Source organism: Melozone crissalis, unplaced genomic scaffold (genome assembly GCF_028551555.1).
Source record: "Melozone crissalis strain CALT ecotype California unplaced genomic scaffold, PUWL_Pcris_2 ptg000027l_1, whole genome shotgun sequence".
NCBI lineage: Eukaryota > Metazoa > Chordata > Aves > Passeriformes > Passerellidae > Melozone > Melozone crissalis.
Genome location: NW_026535805.1, coordinates 18892534 through 18917835, shown reverse-complemented (window position 1 = coordinate 18917835; position 25302 = coordinate 18892534). Strand labels below are relative to the sequence as shown.

Below are 25302 nucleotides of genomic sequence, written 5' to 3'. Positions count from 1 at the left end.
ATTTGGTTTCAGAAATTACATTTTGTTAAATTAAATTATAGAGGACTACCACCACACTATTTAAAATACAAGTTAATGTGATGTAGTGTAAGAGTCTGATTTCTAGCCTAACTGAATTACAGATTCCCTAGTCAGAGAAGATTTGCAAAGACTAGTTGCAAGAGTGGAGTTTGTGGAACATTTAAATAAATAAAAAAATATTGGAATAAGACTCTTTTATCATTGCTCAGAGCACCAAATATATCCATGGCAGCTTTAAGTTGCTTATTTTCCAGGCAACCTAACATGTCAACAATTTTATTCTATCCTATGTAACTTGGACTAAAGCATAAACAAAATCATGTTTAAAATGAAATGATTTCTTGGGGGTTTTAGTTCACCATTCAAGTTGAGAACGAAAAAAATACCAGGAAAATAGACCAAAATATCACACTAAAAAGCTTTGAAGGTCAGATGTGCTAGGATCTCCTGCAACACGAAATATCTGCTTGATATGGATATTAAAAAGTCAACCTATCATTTGCGACCTGATATAATATAGGAAAAGTTAATTTCTTCTTTTAAACAAAAACTTGGCAAGCAGGCAAGGACTAACAATGAAGTTAGTTATTCCATGGCAAGAGATGATAAAATGGCTGTTCCAAGATGGTTCTGTACACAGTGGGGGAACTCCTTTACAGCATCTTAAATTCAAATAGCAGGAATTGAATTGCAGTTCCAGACACCAAATAATGACAAAGATTGAAGAGTACTCACAAAGGCTTCTTGTTTAAGATTGCACCCTGTGAGATTTGTCCCCTTGCAGCTCAAGCTGCAGTGCAAAGCCTCCCTTGAATAGAGGGAATGTTCATCGTTCCAAATAGCAGTAGTTTGGCACTGGTTTTGTGCTATCAATAAATGGTGCAATGAAGTGCTATCACTATCAACCATCACCACCAGGGAACAGTCCAAACCTACCTTCACATTCCCCTCTCCTGTTCATTTGGTAGCCACTATCACAATATTCACATCTGTATGAGCCAAGAGTGTTTATACAAAAGCCTTCTCCACAAGTGTGAGGTCTTGAACATTCATCAAAATCTGCAGATGACAAATAGAAGTTCAGAGAAGTTGTCTCACCATCAAACTATCGAATGCTTGCATCTCCTCAAAACTCTGCTTTAACTAAACACTAAGTAGTAAGTTTGGATTTTTGAAGCTGTTTGCAAGCCACCTCACTGCTTGTAATCAGAGAGAGAGTGAGTTTGAGAAACAGCCAGGGTATAGAAGGTGGCCTGGGAGCATCCCTATGGCTGCAAACACAATGTGTGTTGCTGCATCTGTGCAGTGCCCAAGCCAGCACTAACCTAAGGCAGACCACAGCCCCTTCAGGCTGTTGGTGCTGTTTTGTGAAGTCTGTGGCTGTTTGCAGCTGTATTTAAAAACATGGTTTGTTCCAGCTTCTACTCATTGAAAGTGTTGAATATTTGTATTTTATACAGCAGGTGTTTTTACTTATTGGTAGTTTTTCTAAACAATGATATACTGAATAAATTCTCATTTTCCAACAAACAAACATTCTGAAAAGGAGTATCAGCTAATAAACAGGTGCTTTGCTCACCACAACACCTGGTGAGAGACAGTGAAATATACTTTCAGACATCAGTCCAGTACCACTGACATTGAGGAAAAAAAGAGTTGAAAAGGGGACTTTAGGAGGGTTTAGCTATGCTTCTTGAATAATTGTGATACTTTTATTTTCTATAAAGGAGACTAGTTATTACCAATGCAGTCAGTTCCATCTTCACTGGCCATGAATCCAGCCTGGCAAATACATAGGAAACTTCCTTCTGTATTTTCACAGCGTCCAAGGGAACAGAGATGTGGTGCCTGATCACACTCATTAATATCTGTAAAAGAAATGAAAACAGAAGACTACAGAATAACGTATATAGATGTGATTCTTTTTTGTGCATTCTGTGCCATGCATTTGAAAAGACTGACCTTGTAATTATTTTAACTATTGGAAAAGGTATATATGTTTTCTCTCAGAGATGAAAAAAAGATGCATTAAATAGTTTTGGTTGGAGAAAAATGCTCTTATTGGCTTACACTGTAAGAATATTGCATTGGCCTGAAGAACGTGACATGATTACAGTTCAAATCACTACACTGTGTGCAACATGAGCACAAGCTGCAAGCATGGAATGTTAATAAAATTTGGACGAAATAAAGGGATTCTAAGTTGCCATTTGGCTGTGTTGCACAATTTATTTTTCTATACTGCAATTGCACCTGACAGCATGTGTTACAGCGTGAAGCTGCTGAGCTTTGGTGGCATGAACATTTTATAGCATATAATCTGTAGATACAATACACCCTTTCTGTTCCAAGTTACAGAGGAACCAGTGTACTCTGAATGAAGAAAAGATACCAATACAGCTGCTTCCAAATCTGAAATGGCTCATGTAGGACCCCTTTGTGCTCTGCCTTATGTTCATCAGAGAATCATCATCTAGATTTACTAGCTTAAAAGGGGATGGAGACCTTACTTTGCAGATCTCTCACTGTGCTTCTGGGTTGTTTAGGATACACTTTCTCTTTTCAGTAGCAGGCTGAAAGGAATGACATAACAAAATGCCTGGACTTAGTCTGCCTGCAGAGCTGGTAGCTGGGTAAATCACTGTGAGAAACAGGCACAAATTCATTCTTTTTCCAAACAGAAGGGTATTTCCTCCTAGTAGGCTGACTTTTAGATACCTGATACACAGCTGAGAGGAGATGGTCTGCCTATTTCTTTTTCTCTCACATCCCAATGGGAGATGTTTTCACTCCATTTCATTAAATTCACACTAATTTTAGAGCAGCTGAAATGCTGTATTAGAGACTACCTCACAAATTTTATTTGGCATAGAAAAAAAAGCCTAGTAGTTTGAAAGCATTCAAGAGAGGAAAGAATGCCTGACTGCTCTGGAGAGATTTCCCGTAACCAGATTCTACATTTCAAGCATTTCATAGCACGGTTATTTCAGATTTTTGAAAGCACCATTTCATACCAATGCATTTTGTCTGCTGATCATTAAGTTTGAACCCCTTGTAGCAGATGCAAGTGTATCCCACAGGCAAATTAACACAGTGTCCTGCTCCACAGATATCAGGATTAACTGTACATTCGTTGATTTCTAAGCAAAGAAAGAGAAATTTAATGTTAAACTTACATAGCTCAGTAAGTGCACAATACTCTGTAGTCCAAGTAGAAAGCTCAGGCATGAAAACAACTGTAAATCAAGTTTGCAACTCCTGAATTTCTCTAATGGGTATCTTATCTGGGAGAATCTAGAAACCATCTGCACTTTTCCTAGTGACATAATCTTATGTCCCATCCAAGATCTATAAATTAGTACATAAAATTTAAAGAAAAATGAAGATAAAATAAAAAAATATATATGGCTCAATCTTTGCATTGCACATTAAGAAAATAACTGCAGTGAGTTTTTGATCACAGTGGGTATCCTGATTTATAGAAATACTCATCTACTAATGGCTTGGATGTATTTTGTAAGATAAGGAGATTCAGATATGGGCAGCATTGAATGCTAAATCCTTACAGTAGTTTTAGAAATTCCTGAAGTATATGCGTTACTGCAGAAAATACTAATTACTATCTTCAGTTGCAACAAACTAAGGTTATACTATACTGCAGTATGGAATTGTAATTCCCAAAAAAGAAGAAATTAAGTGTAAAGAAGAATTGTTTATCTAGACTTTAGAAGCAGGTCACATTTAAATTTACCTAAATTTTGAAGTACAGAAATAAGGCACTCAAAAACTTCTCAACTTAAACTGCAGTCAGTTTTTAAAATCCTGTTTAGGATTTTGTCCTACAAATCTTACAGCACTTTTACTTTATTATCTCTCTTTTGATTTATAGCACACAGCAATTTCCAGTTCTACTAATTTTCCTGAGGAAATAAAAAACAGAGCATGGAAAACTACCATTTTCTTTTAACTTACTGATGTGAGCTCCCAGCAAGATAACTTTCTTCCCTTGTAAAGAAGCTGGGAGCTGGCTGGTAGAAGGGGCACAGTCACAGAAGAGCTGACTTCCAAGTTCTACTTTGATGATCACAACTATTTGAACCTTTGTATGGGATTGATAAACTGTAATTATAGCAAACTGAAGGCAGCAGTTTGCTATAATTACAGTAAGCAGAATGCTTACAGACAGACAGGATTCTTTCTCTACTCTTACAGTACATTCCGGAGGATTTAACTGCAGACAGAATTGTACAACTGGGTGATTTAGACCCTGCGTGCATGGCATCAACTTAAAAATCCATTCCTGCATGAATGAAAAGCCATTTTGAAGAGTTCATTTTTTATTAAAGTATGTGAAATTTCTCCCTCTGAATGGAAACCAGGAAACCTCTTTGTAGGCCTAAATATCTCTACAATATACAAGAATGCATCTTACAGTATTTACAGGATATTGCAAACACTTCAAAGCACCTGTGTTCATTCTGGTTCATTCTAACCAATGTGAATTACTCTCATGTATACAAATATGGTACATTCACCTTTTGGCTTCTAAATGTATGGCAAAAGAAATTTTGATGTCTTTTTGACACAGCTGTCATTTAGACAAATTTCAGCTATGGCAGGTGCATTACTTGCATTTCTGTTATTTTCACTTCTTGACACATAGATGAAGATGAGGTAACTCTAATACATTAAAAAAGGATGAAGCACAAACATCAAAAGAACATTTCAAAACAGATCTTACAGTAATGTCTCACCTGCTTTTTGCAGAACATTCTGATCTACATCCCTTGAACTCTACACCCCTCAATGAACATCATCATGAGAACACATGCAAGACTGTCTAACAACCTGACTTGAATTCAAGAAGTATTCAGTTCTGGACTTGCCTTGCAGATCTGCAAAGAAAGCCCAGAAATGAATCTGAGGCGAATTATTAATTTTATCTTCTGTCCTTTACTTGTGGACTCAAAAATGGCAGGTACATCCTGGAGGACCTGTCCTGGCTTTCTTGATAGTAGAAACACTCATTCTTGTGCTGTTCTGCACTTTCTCCAGAATATTCCTTCTGTTCTACAACCATGTTCTCTTCACTATGGTAACTCAGTAACAGCACAGAACAATAGTGTTAGAAGCTCAGCAATTTCTTAACTTATTGCAGTTCTAAAAGAGAAGTACAATACCTGTAACTTGAGTAGGTGCAATAACTTGACTTGCACTGGAAGTAGAGACTTCGGGAGCAACTTCAACAGGCAAAGGAGGGGATGTTTTCTCAATCACTACTGTGTGACATGGAATGGAAATCAATCACGTCCAAAAAACCCATTTTAAAGCATTCAAAAACCACAACCATTAAAGAATTCACACATGAATAAGCTAGGCACTATGGAGATTTTTGTTTATTCTGCTTTGACCTACAGTAGAAAAAAACCCGTGTAATTGGGGTTTTCATCTTTCTACTGCTTGTGAAAAAAAGCCACTGAGGTGCTGAAGAAAGCAAACACAGTTGCAAAACTTTTGCAGCAAAAGTTATGCATAAATCTGCAAAGAGCCACCTAAGCACAGTTTCCTCTTGAAAGGAGCACAAGGCTTCACCTCTGCTGACATTAACATTCTCATGCACATAATCCAGGATACCACTTCTTCTTAAAATATGCCTTTATCTCCTACACAAGTCACTAAACCAATGCAAACCACTCAATTCCTCCCACTTCTGCTTCCAGGTTTTTTTTTTTTGACCATGGAGAAATTGCTTTTGAAGCTCCAATCATTTTTTCATTAATTACTGTTAGAATTGCTACTTTCCCATTCTTTAAGAACTGTAAGCATTCTCTCATACTGAAAGAAAAGATAAAATAAGTTACCTGGAAACTGTGGATGCAGGTTAATTGTTGAAACTCCAGGAGAAAGCTGAGGCTGCCCAGGCTCTAGATAAGGCTGCTTTTCTTGATCAATGGAAGCTAATTCCTAGAATGATAAAAAATATAACATTCTGAAAACATTCTCTTAATTCTCTTAATTCACAGCTACCCACAAACTTCTGGCTTGAGACATTGCTAATATTCTCACATGAGTGGCTTTTGATAGCAGATCATTAATCACCACCAATTTAAAACTGAATGAACGTGGACTGCTATGTTTATACAATAGAATGCAATTTAACACTGATTTTACTTGAAGCAGCCATTTCCTAGAGCTTCTAATTGCATCTCTGGCATTGTCCTTCCATAATTCTCCCATTCTCTGGTCTTTAATTGCTTACAAATAGCATTTGAATGCAGTTCAGCATCACACAGAAGTATACAATCACATCTAGGTGTCTGACAACTGTGAAAGGTTCCTTCTTAGCTACTGAACCCATCATCTTATTTTCACAGAAATGTTATATGCTTGTATGTCTGTAGGAAAATTAAATGGAGCACAGCTGCAATTATTCACAACAAATGCCATTATCTCCAGCACAGAAAATCTGAAACCTCCAGAACAGGAGACTTCACAAAGACACACTCTTACTCTTCTCCAATGAACACAGGACACCCTACACAATGAAATTAACTTAGGCACTAATACCAGCCTCATAAGCAGGTGTCACAAATGCTTCTCAAAGCTTCATAGCATTTCTCTCTGATTTGTTTTCTCTAGCTGTTAGTATCTGTGTCTCTTCTTCATACTCTCTGCATTTTTCAGTATCCTCTTTAAAAGAGTCTCCAGAAGGGGACAGAGCAATATATACCAGACCCTCCAGAAAATGTCACTAAGAGAGGTTAAAGTAATCTCTTTCCTGTACCTCACTACCTGCCTGTTGCTGTACATTATAACAACACGAGCTCTTTTTGCCTCAGGGTTTGAGCAGCAAGTCCACAGTGACTTGTTTGTACATCATAAATTCTAAATCCTTTCAGTTATCTGTATCCCATCTTATACATGGTCTGCATTCTAATTTCTACATAAATTACATCATGTTTTACCTGATCAGGAGCTGCAGTTGCCACTAAAACCAGAAAGAAAAAAAGAGAATTAATCAGTTTTCACAAAACATTTTATTACATATTTTGTCACATTTGAAAGCAGTCGTCGCCATCACACAAAAAATTCAGGCTCAAACCTCATTCCAAACTAGTGGAAAACATGAAATCATGTTCCTGAAGCAAGTGTAAAAAACTAACCTGAAAACCAGAATATGATTCTACACACCATCTAATGTTTATTTACTCAGTATTCAGCTCCCTTGCAGATTTCTCAATTGTTTACCTGCTTCCTCAGAAACAATTTGACAAGCACACAGGTTATTAACTCACTGATGAAACCTTTTCAATTCCTTCCAAGGGATATCAACATCTGTAAACACTTCAAAGGTAAATTAATGTCATAATGATATATAATTTGCCACTAACAAATTTGCAGGGATTTATTGCAAAAAAAAAGCTTTAAAATTTGTCTTTTCTTTAGACAAGTAAGAGTAGTTTGGGGGTTTTTCCTCTGCAAATATGATTTTTTTTCTGAGGAGGAGCGGTAGAAATTTCATATAAATTCTTATTTTCCATTGCAGCTTTCCTTTTGTGAATTCATAAATATATATATATATAAAAAAGTTTTTTTAAGTCTTACAAAAAGACTTAAAAATATGTACTAATTCTGATCATAAAAATGATTGAGATTAAAGCAGTCTTGTTCTCTCTCCATGGTCTCAGCATCTGGCAGGACCTACCCACAGCCTGTGAGGAGCAAATCCCGTGATGCCACACACCGGGCACCAGGGAATGCTCTGCTGTGGGGAGCGGTGCCTCTCGGCCCTGCACTGTCCACAGCTGCCACAAAAGAAACAAACCATGGAAGACACATGCACAGAAACAGAGAAAGACTAAATTCCCCCACTCTCACCTTCTTGTACAGCCATCTCAGTCTCACTTTTCTGTGAGAAGGTCAGTGCCTCCACTGGCTCTTCCTTGGCTGGGAGAGGTGGAGGAGAAGTACCTTTAGCAACAGGTTGAGTAATCGGGGTCTTGCCAATGGCAGGTGGCTGTACTCTAACTGCAGGGTGATGATATAGCTTGTTTCTGTGAGGGCCAGAAACCGTATAACCCATTCCACCAGGGCAGATTTCCTTAAAAGCAGCTAGATTTGGGATGGGAAAATATTCCTTTTAGGAGTCTAAAAGTGCAATATGTTGACATAGTGGAAAATATAATGACTACCACTAAAAAATTTCATCTTGTATTGTATATACATATTTACAAAAAACTTCTTAAAGAGAAGCTATGCATAGCATGCTAATACGATTGAGCATTCTCCCAAAGGCATGTTCTGACTGTTTTTCCCAGGAGGTTTCCACTCCAGTTTACCATTTTTCTTTAGTTATGCTTATCTGTCAATATATCAAGATTTTTTAAATTAATCCCCTTAAAACAGTATATCCTTTCTTTGTATAAATTTAAATGTGCAAGTAGTTTTTATCACCTATATTGCATAATGAATGGAGATCACTACTGCTATAATTTTCTTTTTTGTAGAAATCGAAGGGAAAAAGCTCACCAGCCCTGTACTATAGGAGCAGAACACTATCAACCAGTATCAACACTGATCCACAGGATCCCACCTGACTACATCAGAGGCCTCATAACAGTCCAGATTCAAATTCCACTGAATTGAAAAAGACTGGCTAAAAACAAGATGGGGATCATAAGAAGCCAAATCACTACTGGAAGAGAGGGGAAATAACCTTATTTATAAAGCTGCTACAGAAAAAGTTAATTAAAGTCAGGCAATAGCACTTGCTCTATCTCTACAGGTCCTCTATATGAACATCATATTTCGCATTCTTTCTACTGGAAGAGTAAAATGAGAAAGAAATGCAAGTCAGTCTTCCTCCCCATCAAAGAGAATAGTTATAATCCTGTCAGGGTCAGGAGACCTTTAGGAGTCTTGAGGGAGCAGTGCTTCATTGTCCTTATTGCTCTAGGTAGAGCCATGTTGGGATGAAACAAAAAAGATTTAGTCTCCTGTGCAGGAATTCTTATGGCAGCCTGAGGGATCTGCCAAGTGGGGCATTGGTATGTTCACAATTCCTGATTTGAACACATCAGGGTTTCAAAATGAATTAGTATCTAAAATAAAAGCACAAAGTAGCTAAAAGCTCCCCAGAGATTAGTTAAACTATACATTAACCAATATGCATCAACTGCACAATGTGTTCTGATAGTGTCTTAGTAATAGAAAATATGAAGGGTGAAACTAATTAAATTGAGTGGATTCAGAATAAGGAAATACTTTTTGCTGGGACATCTAAGATCAAAACTTGCCATAATACCCAACTGAGGGTGGGAATTCTGGTCAAAAGAGTAAGACAGAAAATTTGCTGTCTGTCCCTTCAGATGCATACTTAGGACATAGGAAATCTTGCTTCAGGTCATATTCTCTCAATGAAAAATAGAAACGTGAGCCTTATGCTGCTACAGCTCTGATAAGAGCTCTCAACACCTGGGCATACAAATCTGGCCTCTCAGTGTCTCTTTAGGAGACAATTTACTTTGTACAAATATTTTAGAAGCTTTTTATTTTAGTGGCTTTTATACTAACATGGGATGCTGCAGTAAATACATTACCCCCTTCTGGAGTATCCCACTTTCACACATTTTTCATAGAAAACTCTGAAACATTATCAATTTAACCTGTTACAGAAAGGAACATGTTTTTAAATCATGCATGTAGTCATTAAATGGGAAAAGCTCATCAGAATTTTCTACCAAGAGATTACTAAAGTTTTTTTCATTGAGAAAAAAATCACTACGATAACCAATTCCATATGATACTCAATGTATTTTTTGTGACTATATAGTAGTCATAAAAGGATGTATTCTGTGCTCCACTATACACACTATTGGGCATAAAGCCTCATGCAATTTTCTCACAGATGTGAAACACCTGCATTTAAATTGCAAGTCATCTCATAAGAATAGATTTTTTCTCCATTAAAAAGCCATAGAAACATTATTTATCCAAAAGTGAACTGGATTTTTAAATCCTGATCAATAATCTAGTGACCCAAAGGTCATGCAGGAAACAGTGGCTTTAAAAATCTATTGAAATGCTCAAAACTGTTGGTCACTTTCATTTCCGGAAGTCAAACTTCAGAAAGTAAGGAATCTGCTCATCATATCTCATAATATCTTTGATAGTAGCTGTGGATTTCCCAAAGCAGCTAGCTGGTTTGAAAATGTAAATCTTTACAAAATACTTCAGAGAAACACATGACCGTATCACAACAGTGACATCTGCAGCAGCAGCTTCAAGTAAGCACAGTGGATTGTCACTACAAATACCTGGGCTAACATACTCAAGAGACTGGACATCATGTATATTACAACAAACAGTGATGCTTCTAAAACAGATTAATTTGATATTACATTTGGGAAAAAAGGTAATATTAAATTGATTTTGACTGAAGACTCCATAGGCATTTCAGTTTTAAGCAACATCAGTGAATAAAAAGTACTTGAAAAGAGTGACTGGTATGTGGTATCTTAATCTATAACCTGCCAAAGTGAGAGTGGTGACCAAACAGCCTGATGTTTTTGAACTCCTTATATATTTAAATAACAGCAGTGCTCCAAGGGAGCACTGGTAATACAAGAAAGTTTTATCTATCAAGTAAGGAATAGCACATTCCTCAAAATGGATGGTAAAGATATGAAGGAAGATGAGAAAGCCGAGACATTACTGTGCATATCCTAAGTAAGTGTAATACAAACTACATCCCATGTTGCTCTGTAACTGAATTCTCAAAAGCTGGCATTGTTTCACCACAGCCTTTAACAACTGAAGAGTATTAACTACATTTTGGGTTACTCTTCCTCTATCTAAAGTATATGCTCTGGTGGTTGTTTTGGTTTTTTTAAAAGCATTCATAACAAATTAGGGGGCAGGGGCCAAGAGCTTGAATGTTTAGTGGGAGGTGCTTACCTGTTCCTGGGAGTGGACACTTCTCACAGTGTGGGCCCCAGGCTTTGCCAACACTGCAACAGCAAAGCTGCTTGCTGAGCTGCACAGAAAGAGGATGCATGCACTGCTTTCCTGCACTAACAAACCGGTAGCAGGGTCCTTTCTCTTCAGCAACTACAGGGTTATCAGCTGCAATGAAAGTGGAAGAGAGGATGGTACTGTTCACATGAAAAGCAAAATAGAGAAACACCACTAGATTTCCAAAACCACTTAAACAGATTAATATTCTGTCAGCAGAAGTTTTATTTCAAACACCTATCTCAGATGAGAATCACAACATTAAAAATTCTTATTTTGCATCAAAAGCTCCGAATTCCAGCTTACTCTAGATCAAGGATAAGAAGTATTTGAAAGAAAAACAACAACAAAAAGTAAGTTCAAAACCAGCAGTTGCCAAGCTGCCACAGTAAAGAGTGAGAATTGTCACTCTCACTTGTACACAGCTGCTGAAGATCAGGCACTGGCACTACACAGTTGTGTCAAGCTGTAAAGCCAAAGGAATATCCATCTACAAGCAGGCTATGTCAACAAGTCTGCAAAAGCTTTAAGTAGCATATATGACTTTTTTTTTCATAAAAGAGACAATTACACATCAACATTTTGTTATGCTTAGTTTTAATGTGGAAGAGCCAAAGGCCATAAACTGTGATTAGTATGAGGTAACAGAAAGGTAAAGTCCATCCAGCTTTCTAATTTATGCATCCACATTAACATAAAGTTAACACTTCGGGGTAACACATTCACTTAAATCAAAAAATACAGACGTCTGATTTTCAACATGACATGCGAAGCAAAACCAAAACGCAACAACGAACTCCTCTCTTCTGGTGTTCAACTGCAAAGCAGTATGAAGTTCTTCAAACTGCTGAGAAGCTCTCTCAGCAGTGGAGTGCTATTAACTAGTAGTATAAGATAGTTAAAGGAGGAAAAAAAAAAAAGAAAGAACTCACCTACAACTTGAGACTATATTTTATAAACGTAAAGATATCTCAGAGAAAAAAACTTAAGATTCTAGCTATTTTTCACTTGTACATATTCTTCACAAAAAAAAAGTGAAAAAATTAGTTGTTCTTTACAGAACAATTGTCTTTTCTTCTTGCAGAGGTCATTGATTGTAACCCAAGTAAAAGCTAACTAACAGAGGGAAATATTTGCATTCATGTCATTCTCAACTTTTTCTTTCTCCTAATTATCTCTTCATTTTTAATTCTTCTTAATTAAAAGGAAAATGTGCTGAAGACCATCCTGGGCTAAATCTTTATTAATGGAAACAACTGAGATCAAAACTGCAGAGGCGGAAAAGGGGAGAGCAGGACACAAAGATGATTTTGGCTCAAACTAGCAGAGAGGGAGTGAAAAAAAAAAAGTGGAAACTCCACGCTACTGAAAAATGTACATGGGAGCTGGAGATGGCCTTGAAGATTTGGTGACAAGAAAATCAGGAAAAGATAGAAAGGATCCTGGGCAGCCACTGGTGGAGAACAAGGTTTCCAGGACAAAGAAATAGAAAAAAGGCAGGAGCACTGAGACTGAGTAAATAAAGCAAATAAACTGAGAACATGAGTTGGGGACAGAAAAAGAAAGCTGACAGATGAGAATAATTGGGCCCAGTCAAATAAATCTTCATCTGAAATGTAACTAAGCATCTAATTTGGTACTTTGATTAGCAGTGTTACTTACGGATGCATCTTGAGAGGGTAGGATCCGGCACAAAACCCATTTTGCAGGTACATCTGTAGCTGCCCATGGTATTCAAGCACTCACCATTAGGGCATACTCCCTGTAACTGACACTCATTTATATCTGTGGGAAAATTGAAAAAAATCAGATGCTGAAACATGGACTAATATTTTTCTTTCTTCAGAAGTTCCTTTTTTTTAAATATATGAAGGATAACTGTTACAAGTAAACACTCTAATCAACACTTTCCCCCATACTGACATGTGATTTATAACCCTTTAAAACACTGCTGAGGGCATAACAGAAACAAAATTATATTTATACATCATTCTTAAGTACACTGAATTAGAAAAACAAATACACTTTGACCGGCTTATTGACCCTTCTTCTCCTGACTAGATGATTGCTAGCACAGCTCAACACAGCTCACAAGAACATTCAAAGAGACAAGATTTAACCAATCTAGTATATTTTACAAAGGGTAGAACACTGCTTGCCACATTTAATACAGTTTTTATTAGTATTTATATTTAAGAGTGCTCACTGGTTCATCATGCTGAAAGAAGGACAACGCAAAAATATCTGTAGCCCAAAGGAACTTGATGGCAAGAACATTCTTCAGGGAGCACAGAACACACCTGGCATGGAAAGCATTGCAGCTGTGGCAACAGCAACACAACTTCTTAACAATTTTGCTGAATGTGAGCCAGCAGTGCCCTGGCAGCCAGGAGGGCCAGCCTTGTCCTGGGGGGCATCAGGCACAGCATCACCAGCAGGGCAAGGGAGGGGATTGTCCTGCTCTGCTCTGAGCTGGGGCAGCCTCACCTCCAGTGCTGGGGGCAGTTTTGGGTGCCACAATGTAAAAAGGACATTGAACGGTTAGAGAGTTTCCAAAGGAGGGCAGAAAAGATGGTGAAGACCTTGAGGAGTACCTGTATGATGAGTAGCTGAGGTCACTGGGTCTGTTCAGCCTGGAGGAGACTGAGGGCAGAGACCTCACTGCAGTAACAGCTTCCTTGTGAGGGGAACAGGAGGGGCAGGCACTGATCTCTGCTCTGTGGTGACAGTGACAGGACCCAAGGGAATGGCCTCAAGCTGGGTCGGAGATAAGTTATTAAGCTGGAGATGTGGAAAAGATTCTTCACCCAGAGGATGGTTTGGCACTGGAACAGGCTCCCCAGGTAAGTGCTCACAGCACCAGCCTTTCAGAATACAAGAAGTGTTTGAAGAACACTCTTGGGCACCTGGTGTGATTCCTGGGGATGCTGCTGTGCAGGGCAGGAGCTTGACTCCATGATCCTTGTGGGTCCTTTCCAACTCTGTGTGTTCTCTAATTCTGTGAACTGCTTTAATGAAGTTTGCTGTTACTAGGCCACTTGTGCAAGTGTTGCTTTCAGGGTCTGACTGAATAATCCTCCCATTCCCCAAGCATTCGGTCTCAGGTCTGTATCACACTCATGGTTGCGTTTGTAGTTTATTTACTCTTAAAACAGGACCTGTCTAATAATCATCTCGATACCATCTGGAACCATAAGTCAGCCAAACTAGGTTTTTATTTCAGGAGACAGCAACAACATAGTTTGCACTGATAATCCAAATGTCAAAATACTAACAAAAATAAAATTAAAAAAAAATCCTCTAATTCATAATCATCTGTGTCATAAATTGTGATCTCCTCTTTCAAAAAAAAAAATGGAGAGAGTAGGTTGAAATAGATCTATCTTAAAATATTTACATCTATTATTTTTCCATCAGACTTTTCCTCCCTATCCTCAAGGCTAGGAAAAAACACCTACCCCTGCTGGGTAAACAAACTTCATGTGGAAGTCAGAAATTCCAGCTAGCTCTTTAAAAATCAGATATTAGTGATCTTTTATCTAAAATATATAATATTTATTATCTTTCCTTTTACCTTTTATAATACCAACCTCATTATATTTGACCTCATTGTATGTTGCTTTGTAATTCAACACCATCACTCAGGGTAAGAGGTTGAATATACAAAATGTAACAGATGTGCCAAAGTTTGCATTTGGAAACCTACAGAAAGACTCTTTCTTCTTCATTTTTCTCCAAAAGTTTGGCTACCTGTCCCATGACACAAGAGTGTATAGTACAGCAGACTGTGGCAGTTGCCATATCAGGCAGATTTTTTTTCCCAAATACTGTGTCGAGCTTATCCCTCAGCTCTTCCAGTGTTCTACCTAATATAATATCTTGACACCACCTGGATAAACTTCACTTCCATGCACTTAGCTGCGTGTGACACGGAGTATAATTTATATCCTAGGACTTTGGATGAAATGTGATGGAAACCACATGAATTACAAAGGATCAGCTCTGCCTCAAAGGAATTTTCAAGTGAAATTCCCAGACTATATGACTTTCTGACCTCAGAGGGAGTGGACTATTTAAAGAGGAGAATGGTATAAGAAAAGAGCAGAAAAAACAGCTGAAATATTTTTGTACAGTAGTCTACTTTTTGTCCCGTCCAATGTTTAAGCAGAATGACATCCCATATAAGAAAAGGGGGATCTTATTTAAGGATTGCATTAATACAGAATATTTATCAAGCCAGACATTTTCAGATGTACTTGAATTTTATGAAGTTTCTTCATCTGACTAGGTTCTTTCTTTTACCCTGAAATCTCAAAATATGATCGAAGGCATCTACACAGTCCCAACTGATCCCAGAAGAAAGATTATCACTATTCCAATACCATTATAATTTGTGAGTATTAAAGAAATTAACTTAAATCTTAACAGTTAGCAAACTAAAGATATTATTGAAACATCCCTAAATAGAAACACAGTGATGCTGCTGTAAAGTTGTTGGGAGGAAAGGGCATATTACTAATGTGCTATTTTCCAAAATTAGGCTCAACTAGGACCTAATGGGACAAAATACTCTGAAATATCTAGAAGCTAATACAAAGAAAATACTGGAACACTCAAGAACCTTCTATTGAATTTTCTCTCTGTTGGCAATTTGGGTTGTCAGATCAGTCTTCAAATGCTAAACCACAAAATTATTCTACTTGCTTTGATACAGCATTTTCTCTGATGTCAGAAATAAGCTAGAGGAAGAGAAAGTATCCTTTACTCTGAGTACAGGAAAAATGTCATTATCTAGGTTCATTTCAAAATGAAAATCCTCAACACAATTACACAAATACACAAATTACACATACACTTAGGAACAAAAACCACATACAGATTTTGGAGGAAGAGGAAAAACACAGGAGAAATTGATACACATAATGAAAATAATTTCTCTACTTCCTACATTGTAATACCCAGACAATTTCAAACAACTTTCTCCCTTTCCAAATTCTCATTATATGTTTTTCTTTACAGGAAAACTAACATATATGACTGGGGGAAAATGGAAACTGTCTGCCAAGTGACATACATAATGTATCACTTTTTTGATGACTTTTTCTGGAATTAGAATTAGCAGAAATGCTTTGTCTCATCAAAACAGAATTTGAGTTTTACATCAGTAAGGAAGGCGGCTTATTTTAAATAATGACAATTTGACTTAGTCTTTTTAATGAAAATAAGAACTGTAAAATCTAAGTCTCTTCTTTGTTAACTGTTAAAATACATTGCCATTTACGTATATGTTAGCATGAAATGGATGGCACTTTTTCTTTCTATCTAGGAGAATAATTCTACCCTTCTACATGTTTTTAAGTAAGGTAAGTAATTACACGGCTTAACATAAGTGCATTTGTCTTTTGAATGTTAAAAATGATTAATGATGCATTCTTCACTTATTAGATAATATAATTTTACTCATATACATCCACCTTCCTTTTAAGGAATGTTTAAAAAATCTATAGAGGGATAAACTTTATTATTTGAATATTAGAAGTATAAATGTTTCAAGGCATTATTTCCTGGAGTGGCTAATTTGTGGATACATGGGATCTTCCCATAATTCATGAATACACAGTCATCCTTCTTTCCAAATGATTCAACTATTCTGCAGGAAACATTCACAGATGCAGCTCATTATTGCCTCATTATTCAATCTCTTTACAGATGAACTGTTCTTGTATGTCTTGTACTAAAAACATAATTCCCCATTCACATGAGCTCTGCTATTGCTATTTCATGTGGACACTGCTACATTTAAGTACCAGCTTATATATATGTAAATATCAACTAAAATTTCTTTTAAGTTACTGATGCAGATATTCCTTTTGCTAAATTCGTACAATTTTTAAAGTTAACTTCATTGTGCAAGTGCCAGTGCCTCAGCATAATTTAATTATAGTGCATTTTAATGCCTCCTTTCCTGGTCATGTCTACTCAATGAGCTCATAGAATAACTGAGTTGATGCTCTATGCTGAATTACACAAGCTTGTCTAGGGATTCCACAGAAACAAGCCAGAAGCTGATGATAAAAAAAACCAAAAAAACCCCTCAAATTTTCAAAAGAAATATATATACACATAGGAATAGTATTTATTTAACAGCTTGAGCTGAAAAAAAAAATCCTCTCAGATTTACTATCCATTTCAAACTGTGGTAAAAGGCCACCTTATCAAAAATGTTTCCTACCACCTGTTGGCCTGCCAAGCTGTGCAAATTGCATTGGAATCAACTTGTTCAAGCAGCTTGAAAGGAAATCTGATTCAATATTAGCAGACTTTTTTTTTAGCCCTCTACTTCTTATATATGGACATTAAAAATATTTCAATTTTACATTAGCATAGGAATAAGAATTCATGTGCTCCATTGTAAAAACTAGAGAAAAATGTCTGAATAATGTCTTGTGCAGAAGTACAAACTCAAATTACTGCTCAAGCATGATGGCATGCTTGAGGAGTAATTTGATCAAATGCCTTCATCTACACAGAGGAGCTACTAAGGGGCTAGGTAGTAGTACTATAAAACTACACATATAACTTTCCAAAGACCAACTCAATATAGACTTTCAGTTTTTGAGAAAAGGAGAGCAATTAAGTTCCATTGGTAAAAAGCCTCTGCTCCAGTGATACAAAAAAAGAGAATTTAAACCAGGAGATATTCCACACAGCACCTCACATGGCTCCATAAAGAACTCTCACAGTAAGCACCATCATGTAAAATTTATACAGAACTGGTAAATAAATAATTGATTTTTAACAGTTGGTGTTTGATAATATGAATGACTTGACCCTTTCTCAAAGGTAATAAATGGGTATAACCCCAGTGGCATGAAAGAAGCATTGTCAATTCTGCACTGACTGACAGCCTGACTCTTTGCTGTTACCCTTTAGTATTATCCATGCCAAATATGTGGAACTGGTCCTTGGCACACTGTGTCCCTGGATTTAGCAGTCCATGCCCATGAAAGTCTGACTCATCCTTACAATCAGTTGAGATGGCAGTGGAAGCCAGATGCCATCCCAGTGGCCCTGTTGGTGACTGCTCTCACAAGGTCACCCAAATACACAGAAGCTTTGTCACAACCAAGGTCTTAACAGTGATGCTGCAGCACTGTACACAGCACTGTACACACACAGCTGGGGCTGCTGTGGTTCAGCTCCTCCTATACCCTTCTCTAAGCACAGCTGGATATACGGTGAGGTCAGCCACCACGCTCTCCAGAGCCACCACCGTGCTCCCAGCTTCAAATAACCCAGACACCATAACCAAACTGCTGCTAATCTGTCCCACTAAGGAGAATTTACCACAGGCTCTCTTAACAACAACAACAGTTGGTGTTTGATACCTTCCCACACATTTTTATAGGTCTTCTGGGTGTTAGGTCAGCCTGCTCTCAGAAAATGCAATGTGTTAATGACTCTCTGCCACTGAATTTCCTGGTGAAAAAAAGCAAGCTATAACAGCCATTTTCTAACTGCATGCCTACCTGCTTATGTGGAGAGTACAACTATGAACACAGTACTATCTTCATGAATTAAAAAAAAAAACAACAACAAGAAGAAAAAACAACCCTCAGAACCAACCAAACAAAGAAGGAAGGCGGGAACAATATAAGATGGTGCTCATTTAAACAAGTAAGCACACAGTAACATAGAACTTGTTATAAACTATGATAATTATATAGCTTTAGTAAGTTCAAAAAGAGATTAATCTTCAAAGAACTTTACATCCATTATTAGAAGAGAAAGATGGAAATGAATGGATAAGCCAGATAACAAAAAGAAAATTTACTTTGATCATGTCTTTCCTGCTTGCTTTCTATGAATGTTCATGAAGAAATTTTATTTGGATTTTTGTCCAGTGTAAGGCAATCATCAAGGTTTCATACTAGAAATACCCCAAAGCACTTTACTAGAATCTTGGTCCACATATATTTAACACAATCAGATGAAGAACTGTTTTTACTCATGACTACATATAGACATTTGCATGGCCTGAGTATCACAATACTAAACTAAATTTCGTTCAGTCTAATTGCAGGCAATAGTTAACATCACCTATTTTCTTCTAATAACTGTGATTTAGAGAAGGACTAAATACTTCAGAAGAAATAAAAACTTGCAGGAAGCTTCTGAAAAACAACCTGACCCTTATCTGTTACTGTTCTCTAAGCAGTTCTTGCTTGCCTGAAGATCAAAACCTCCAGTGATTTTTCAACATCTCCACCTGTATTTCCTCAAGTATGGATATACTTGTTCAGGTCTCTTACATACACCACACACTGGGGAATTGTGGTGACCAAAAAAGAAATGCATCAATCAAAACTTCAAATTCCGTCCTAAGGCACTGAAATTTCAGTGACAAACATTTCACACCTAATGAAAGGTTTCCCTCTCGCTGATGTAAAGGTATTTATGTACAGAAAAGTACAATTGCAGTAGAATCTCTTTCTCAACTGAATGACAATGCACAGAGCTCTCTGCTGGAGGGGAAGACATGCTGCAGAGGGTCTTAACTTCCAATATTCTGCTTGCTTTCTCCAATTCTACACTGGCTTTTAAATTAGATTAAAACACTGTTTGTGACTGCATTAGCTGCTGTCCAACAGTACTTTGGTTCTTTACTGGAAACCTACAAGCAACTACAAGCACATTTCCTTGAGCAATGTTATACCTAATTCAATCACATCCAGGAAGTGAATCATTTCAGCTTTATTCCAGGATTAATGACATTTAACGCAGCCTGAGTTCCCTTTATCCAAGAATAACAAACCATGCTAAGTGTAAACATCCAATCCTAGGAAAAATTCCTGTGCCTGCATAAAATGAGATCTGTACCTGTCACTTACTGTTGAAAGAATATGCTTTGCTTGCTTACTGTAAAGCATGTCGAGTTATTTACTACACCATAAAGCTCCTTTAATTTCCCCTTTTACTGAAATAGCAAGCAAATATGGAAATGCCCCACAACCTGCTTCTAATAGATGTTCTACACATTAACAGGCCAACACAACCTGAAGGTGATGGCTGCTACAGCCAAGCAAAGTGGTGCAGGACTGATGATCAGCAGAGAGCTGCTCTGCTACAGAGCACCCTACAAGAGCTGATGGCTGGAGTATCAGCTCTGCAGCATTTCCCTCTGGCAGCTTCCAGCTGTAAGGCTGTTTAGGAAGAGAAGTTTGCTGTGTTTTGGCTGTGTTAACCATTACAACAGCTTCTCAGACCACCCAGGCCCAGCTGGCCTAATGCAGAAATGCTGAGGTGGTGTAAAGCTGTCTGCCTCCAGACTAGTAAGTCATTCGGACACACGGAGCGAGGCCACTGCCCACCCTTTCTGGATAGTGAGCAATGCCCATATTTGGTCACAGAATGCAGGAATTTGAAACATTCCTATAAAATTTTATTCATTCTTTCATTTCCAGGCTTAGCACATTGAATTTATGTGTATCAAAATCATTGCTGCTTGGAAACTTTAACCACATTTAAGTATTATCTTAAAATTCTACAACCAAATGTACACGTTTATTATTGTGATCTACAATCTTCTAATATTACATTATTTAAATCTATCTATTCATTTTAAAGAAAACATTTTTACTCAAGAAAAGCAGTCCATGAATTAAAAAAGGTCAGGGGTTACTGCAAGACTTTTGAACAATGTAAATGCAAAAAAATTAGCCTTTTTTTGAAAGAAACCACAGCTACTATTGATGTAAATAATGCAGTCAAATTTCAGGAGAACTGACAGCTTGGAAATTATAGGTTCCACTATTAAAATGGGACTGGGGTTTGATTTTATTACTATTTAATGCTGAACTAACTAAAAAAGGCATTTAAAATTTTTATAAACAAGGCTGAAGAATGTTAAATGATTTAGTAAAAATTAAAAAAATAACCCCTCTTCTCAAACAATGTATCTTAGTTGTATCATTGAGTTTGCTATATTACATATTTGGTAGGTAATTTTTTGATTACATTAATTAATATGACTCAAAAAACAATGAACAAGTCCAATTTTCAAAGTCACATTACATGCACTAGAAGAAAATAACATATAATTTCACAATTTTTAATACAACACATAACAAGGCATGAAAAACTAAATATGCAACTGCTTTCAGCTAAGACAGTCATGATATCCAAAAGGTTCTTATAAAAATTGGACCAAGAATAGGAATGCCTAGAAGCAGGGATTTCTAGCCAGACCACCTCAGCCCTAGTAAGTTCACAGAACTATTCAGAATAAACTTGTGGCTAGAGATGCACTGCAGCCCATCTCACCCCTTGGTCCCAAGTGGCTGGTGCTGCAGGACACAAAAAATCTCAATTGCTGACTACAGGCCTAAGCACTGTGGAGAGATCAATTTCTGAAGGGGGACTTGTACAGTTAGCTCTGAAATCCCACCTCGATGCTTATCAAGAACGGACTGACTTTGTTTAAATTACTAGGTAACAAAACCAAGTGGAAAATATTTGTCCCCTTCTGATGCAAAGAGAACAACTTGCCTTTCAATAAGTACCATGCACCCTTAAAACACTCTGCTGCATTTAAGCAAAGAAAGCTGTCTAGATCAATTATATACTAATTAGAATTTGCCAAACTATTTAGGCAAGTTCTTAATTAAAAATGACCCAGTGGTCAGTCATTAAATGTTATTTAGTAATACCTGCCTAGATAGATATTTTCATGCTCTAAGTGCTTTAATGCACATAATAAATCATGCTGTAAATTTAGACTGGAACATATAATTTATGTCAATTGTGAAAATTTGATACATTCTGGTAAGTTAAATCCTAGGCTTCACTGCGAGTGCCATCTGACTGATTGACCTCCAAACTGACTCAATATGCAGGCATCAGTTTTTATTCTCCTTATGAAATATCAATTACAATCAATTACCTATTAACACCTCAGAAAATACCGTTCAAGTTGTTTCTGCTATAGCTACATTAACCACTATTAATATCACCTAAGAAAAATACAATATCCAGATTTTACTGCCTCCATTATAGTTGATTGTTTCAATAATAACTTGATTAGTGAGAATAAGAGGTAAAAGAAACAAAAAACAAGGCTTTGTTGTTAAATAAACTATTGCAATGTTTTTTTAAATCAGAGAAAAAACAGTTGCTTATTCTAAGAACTGACCCACTGATTTCTGTGAGCTAGCAGAATAGCAGCAGAAGAAATCAGTCCAACTCATTTTGTGCTTTTGCGTGGAATTTACCGGAACGCCAGTTTGCAGAGCCACACTTCTCAAACACATAATCAGTGTCCAAACAGCAACCCAGCCCAGTTTCTGGAGATATATTTATTTCTCACTATGATCATCACAAAAGAACTTCTTGGAAAGACGACTGTTGACTTAGCAACATTAAACAGCATTTCTTATTAATGAAGCTATTTTATTATTTAAAAGGAGTGAAATAAATATACAACATGCAGAGAAAACAAATTTATTACTGTAATTTAGGGACAGATGTAGGAGGGAAGAATATACCTTCAAAATTTATCTTAAATCATGATGAAGTCAAGGGAAAAGTGCTTCAAGTCCAAGTCCCCCGAGCATGTGATTATAGAATTTGATCTATCAATATACAAGTACTAGCTTCTGCAAGCTCATAAACATTTAATTTTAGTAATATAGGGACTTTCCAAGAACTTCCATGGACTTTTTACTTCATTGAAAAACAACAAGTGTTCCGGTATTTTTCCAGTTCTTCAAGATAAGATTTCTAAAGTGCTCTGTTGGCAATTTATTAGTTTCCTGAAAAATGAATCCAACCTTTTCACCAGCTGTTTTTTCCATTCTATTTCAGTTTTCCAAGAAAACCATTAGCAGACTAAGGAAACATTAGGTATAACTTTAAGCAGGGAACCAGAAATCAGCATTGCATGTGGATTCTAACAAAGAAGTTACAACACTGATAAGCTGTATTTTGGCTCTAGTGACAGCCTTAGGGCATCCATGTGTGTACATGTAATAAATCACCCCATTGAAAAGATAATTACTGAGGGGGAAAAAAGATTTCTTGATAGTAATTACACTAAACTGCTTGAATTAACATACCCACAGAAGGTTCTTTGTGGTCCTACTTACATATTAGAGAGAAGAATGCTTGATTACATTAGTTCACTCACTTGAAAGGAAAAAAAATAATGATCTGGTAATTATTCACACTAATTGATGAAGCCTATGTAGACTTTTGACTGCAAAACCAAAGTAGAACAAAAGGTTAATTAGGCTTTTAGGCCTGAGTTTTCAAAGGCAGTGAAAGTTGGACAACATCTAGGTGAAAAAAACCATCTCTTTTAGCTGCAGGCAGGGATTAAGAAATATATCCCCATTACTATTTGGTCTGGCAGCCCTGGCCCTTTCTAAGCATGGACACAGCATGTGTACCCTTTCAGCAAAGAATAATTTAATTAAAACTTACACTTGCATATGGACATGCTATTCCACTCCCTTCCAATTTAATTGTAAGCATTCTTAAAGGAATATGAATACTCCCACGCCAGTAGCTCACACAGTTTTCTTCTGCCATCTGTGGCTGTCCATGTTAGTGATATGGACAGCTCTTTCTTCATTAGCCCTGGCTTCTTCTCTTATAAAAAAGCATGTCTGCTTCAGATAAACAAACAGGACACTTCTGGCTGACCCATTGAGAAGCTCATGCTAATGACCATTTCAGGGCTGCAATGCACCCTGCCAGCAGCTTTCACATATGAAGCTAGCTTTCCTGAAGAACATTCAAACAGAGGTCAAAATCCTGACCCTCTGAAAGAAAATGGTAATCTTGTTTCTTACTTCAATAGGACTAAATACCATCGTGGCTTTGTTTCATGGGGATTCCTTCTCCCTTTTGTGTCTCCTTATTGGAATGTGCTAGTGAGCAAATTACACAGGAGCTATTTAAACCTCAGTAAAGCAATAAGGGGAACCTTCAACAGCCACTACCAAATTCCTCTCCAGAAAGTTAGGAGATTGTCCCCATCCTAAATTCATCAACAGTCTGGTAAGATAATCCTACTATCATTTTATGATTAAACAAAACATTATAGATTGCCATGTATCATCTACAAGTTAGAGTCTACAGCTCACTCTCTTCTGGGATAGTGACAGCAGTATAAAAACAAACTGTTTAAAACCTCGTATTTCTTGCAATTTTAGTCATGTAGTACAAAAATGTGTCAGAGGAAGAACTATCAAAACCCAGTGCAAAACCCAATAATCAGCCTACCAGGTACAGATCTATTTCTGTACGCTACTGTGGTGGTACTCAGCTCTCTCTTATGCTCCTACCCACAGACATATGTGCTCTCTCTACCAACCTGTCACTGCTCAGTGAAACAACTTCCTGGCCTATTTCTGGCAGCCTCCACAAGCAGCAGACCATTTCTAACTTCCATAACCCCTGAAAATGGATCTTAGGTTCCATGAAATAAGGTTTGCCAACACCTAGGTTCAACCTCTTGAACCAAGCTGAATGCCCTACTCACCTTGAAATGCCTGCTGGTTGCTGCTGTCTGAAACCATTGTGTGCTCTGTGGGGTATACACATGAGTACTGAAGATATCAAAAGCTCCTGCCTCTCCTGAATCATGCTCAGAGGGTTGCATGAGGGCACTAATCCATCATGGCATCTTCTAGACACTTTCTAGGGTCAAAGTTAGAAAACCTCTCTTTTGCAGACTCTGATAAACCTCATGACTGATATGTGGAACAAGACAATCTTTCAAAATAGCTGGGACTGTCTTGCTGAAATGCATCACCTGCATGTTTAATTTGAGGTATAAAAAGGCTGCCCATTTACATCTGACACTCAGTTCCTTCACCTTTTCACCTGGCAGTCCTCATTAGCAAATTGCCATCAATATCTCCCCATCCCTTTTACTTACTAAAAGGACTTTACAGTCTTCCACTGCAGAGCAGGGAACAAGCTCTTGAGATGCAATTGGCAGCTCTCCTCCATTTACTTTTTTAGTGTTTTGACTCATCCAGTCCTCCAAATGTCCCTACCCTGCAAGATGGTAAACCACTGGGTAGAGACCTGAGGAACAGACAGGCTCAGGTAGCTGCAGGTAGCAGCTCACATCTCCCTCAGCAGTGAAACAGCATGATGTTTGTGTTTAGTGCTCTACAAACTTCATTATTTTGGTGGACAAATAATTTATTTATGCAACTGGCTATTGTACATTCCCTCATTAACATGCAAAGTGAAAAT

General features: G+C 37.3%; 1 protein-coding gene across 1 annotated transcript in view; it reads right to left on the bottom strand.

Annotated features, from left to right (window-relative positions):
* LTBP1 (latent transforming growth factor beta binding protein 1) overlaps window positions 1–25302 on the bottom strand; it is a 187314-nt gene that overhangs the window by 57676 nt on the left and 104336 nt on the right. Inside the window, exons 10-18 of the mRNA XM_054279239.1 lie at window positions 12697–12819; window positions 10978–11145; window positions 7900–8133; window positions 6987–7009; window positions 5883–5985; window positions 5202–5300; window positions 3036–3161; window positions 1764–1889; window positions 958–1080 (exon numbers count right to left, since the gene is read on the bottom strand). Coding sequence (XP_054135214.1) covers window positions 958–1080; window positions 1764–1889; window positions 3036–3161; window positions 5202–5300; window positions 5883–5985; window positions 6987–7009; window positions 7900–8133; window positions 10978–11145; window positions 12697–12819 — 1125 coding nt within the window. The remainder of the gene's footprint in view (window positions 1–957; window positions 1081–1763; window positions 1890–3035; window positions 3162–5201; window positions 5301–5882; window positions 5986–6986; window positions 7010–7899; window positions 8134–10977; window positions 11146–12696; window positions 12820–25302) is intronic.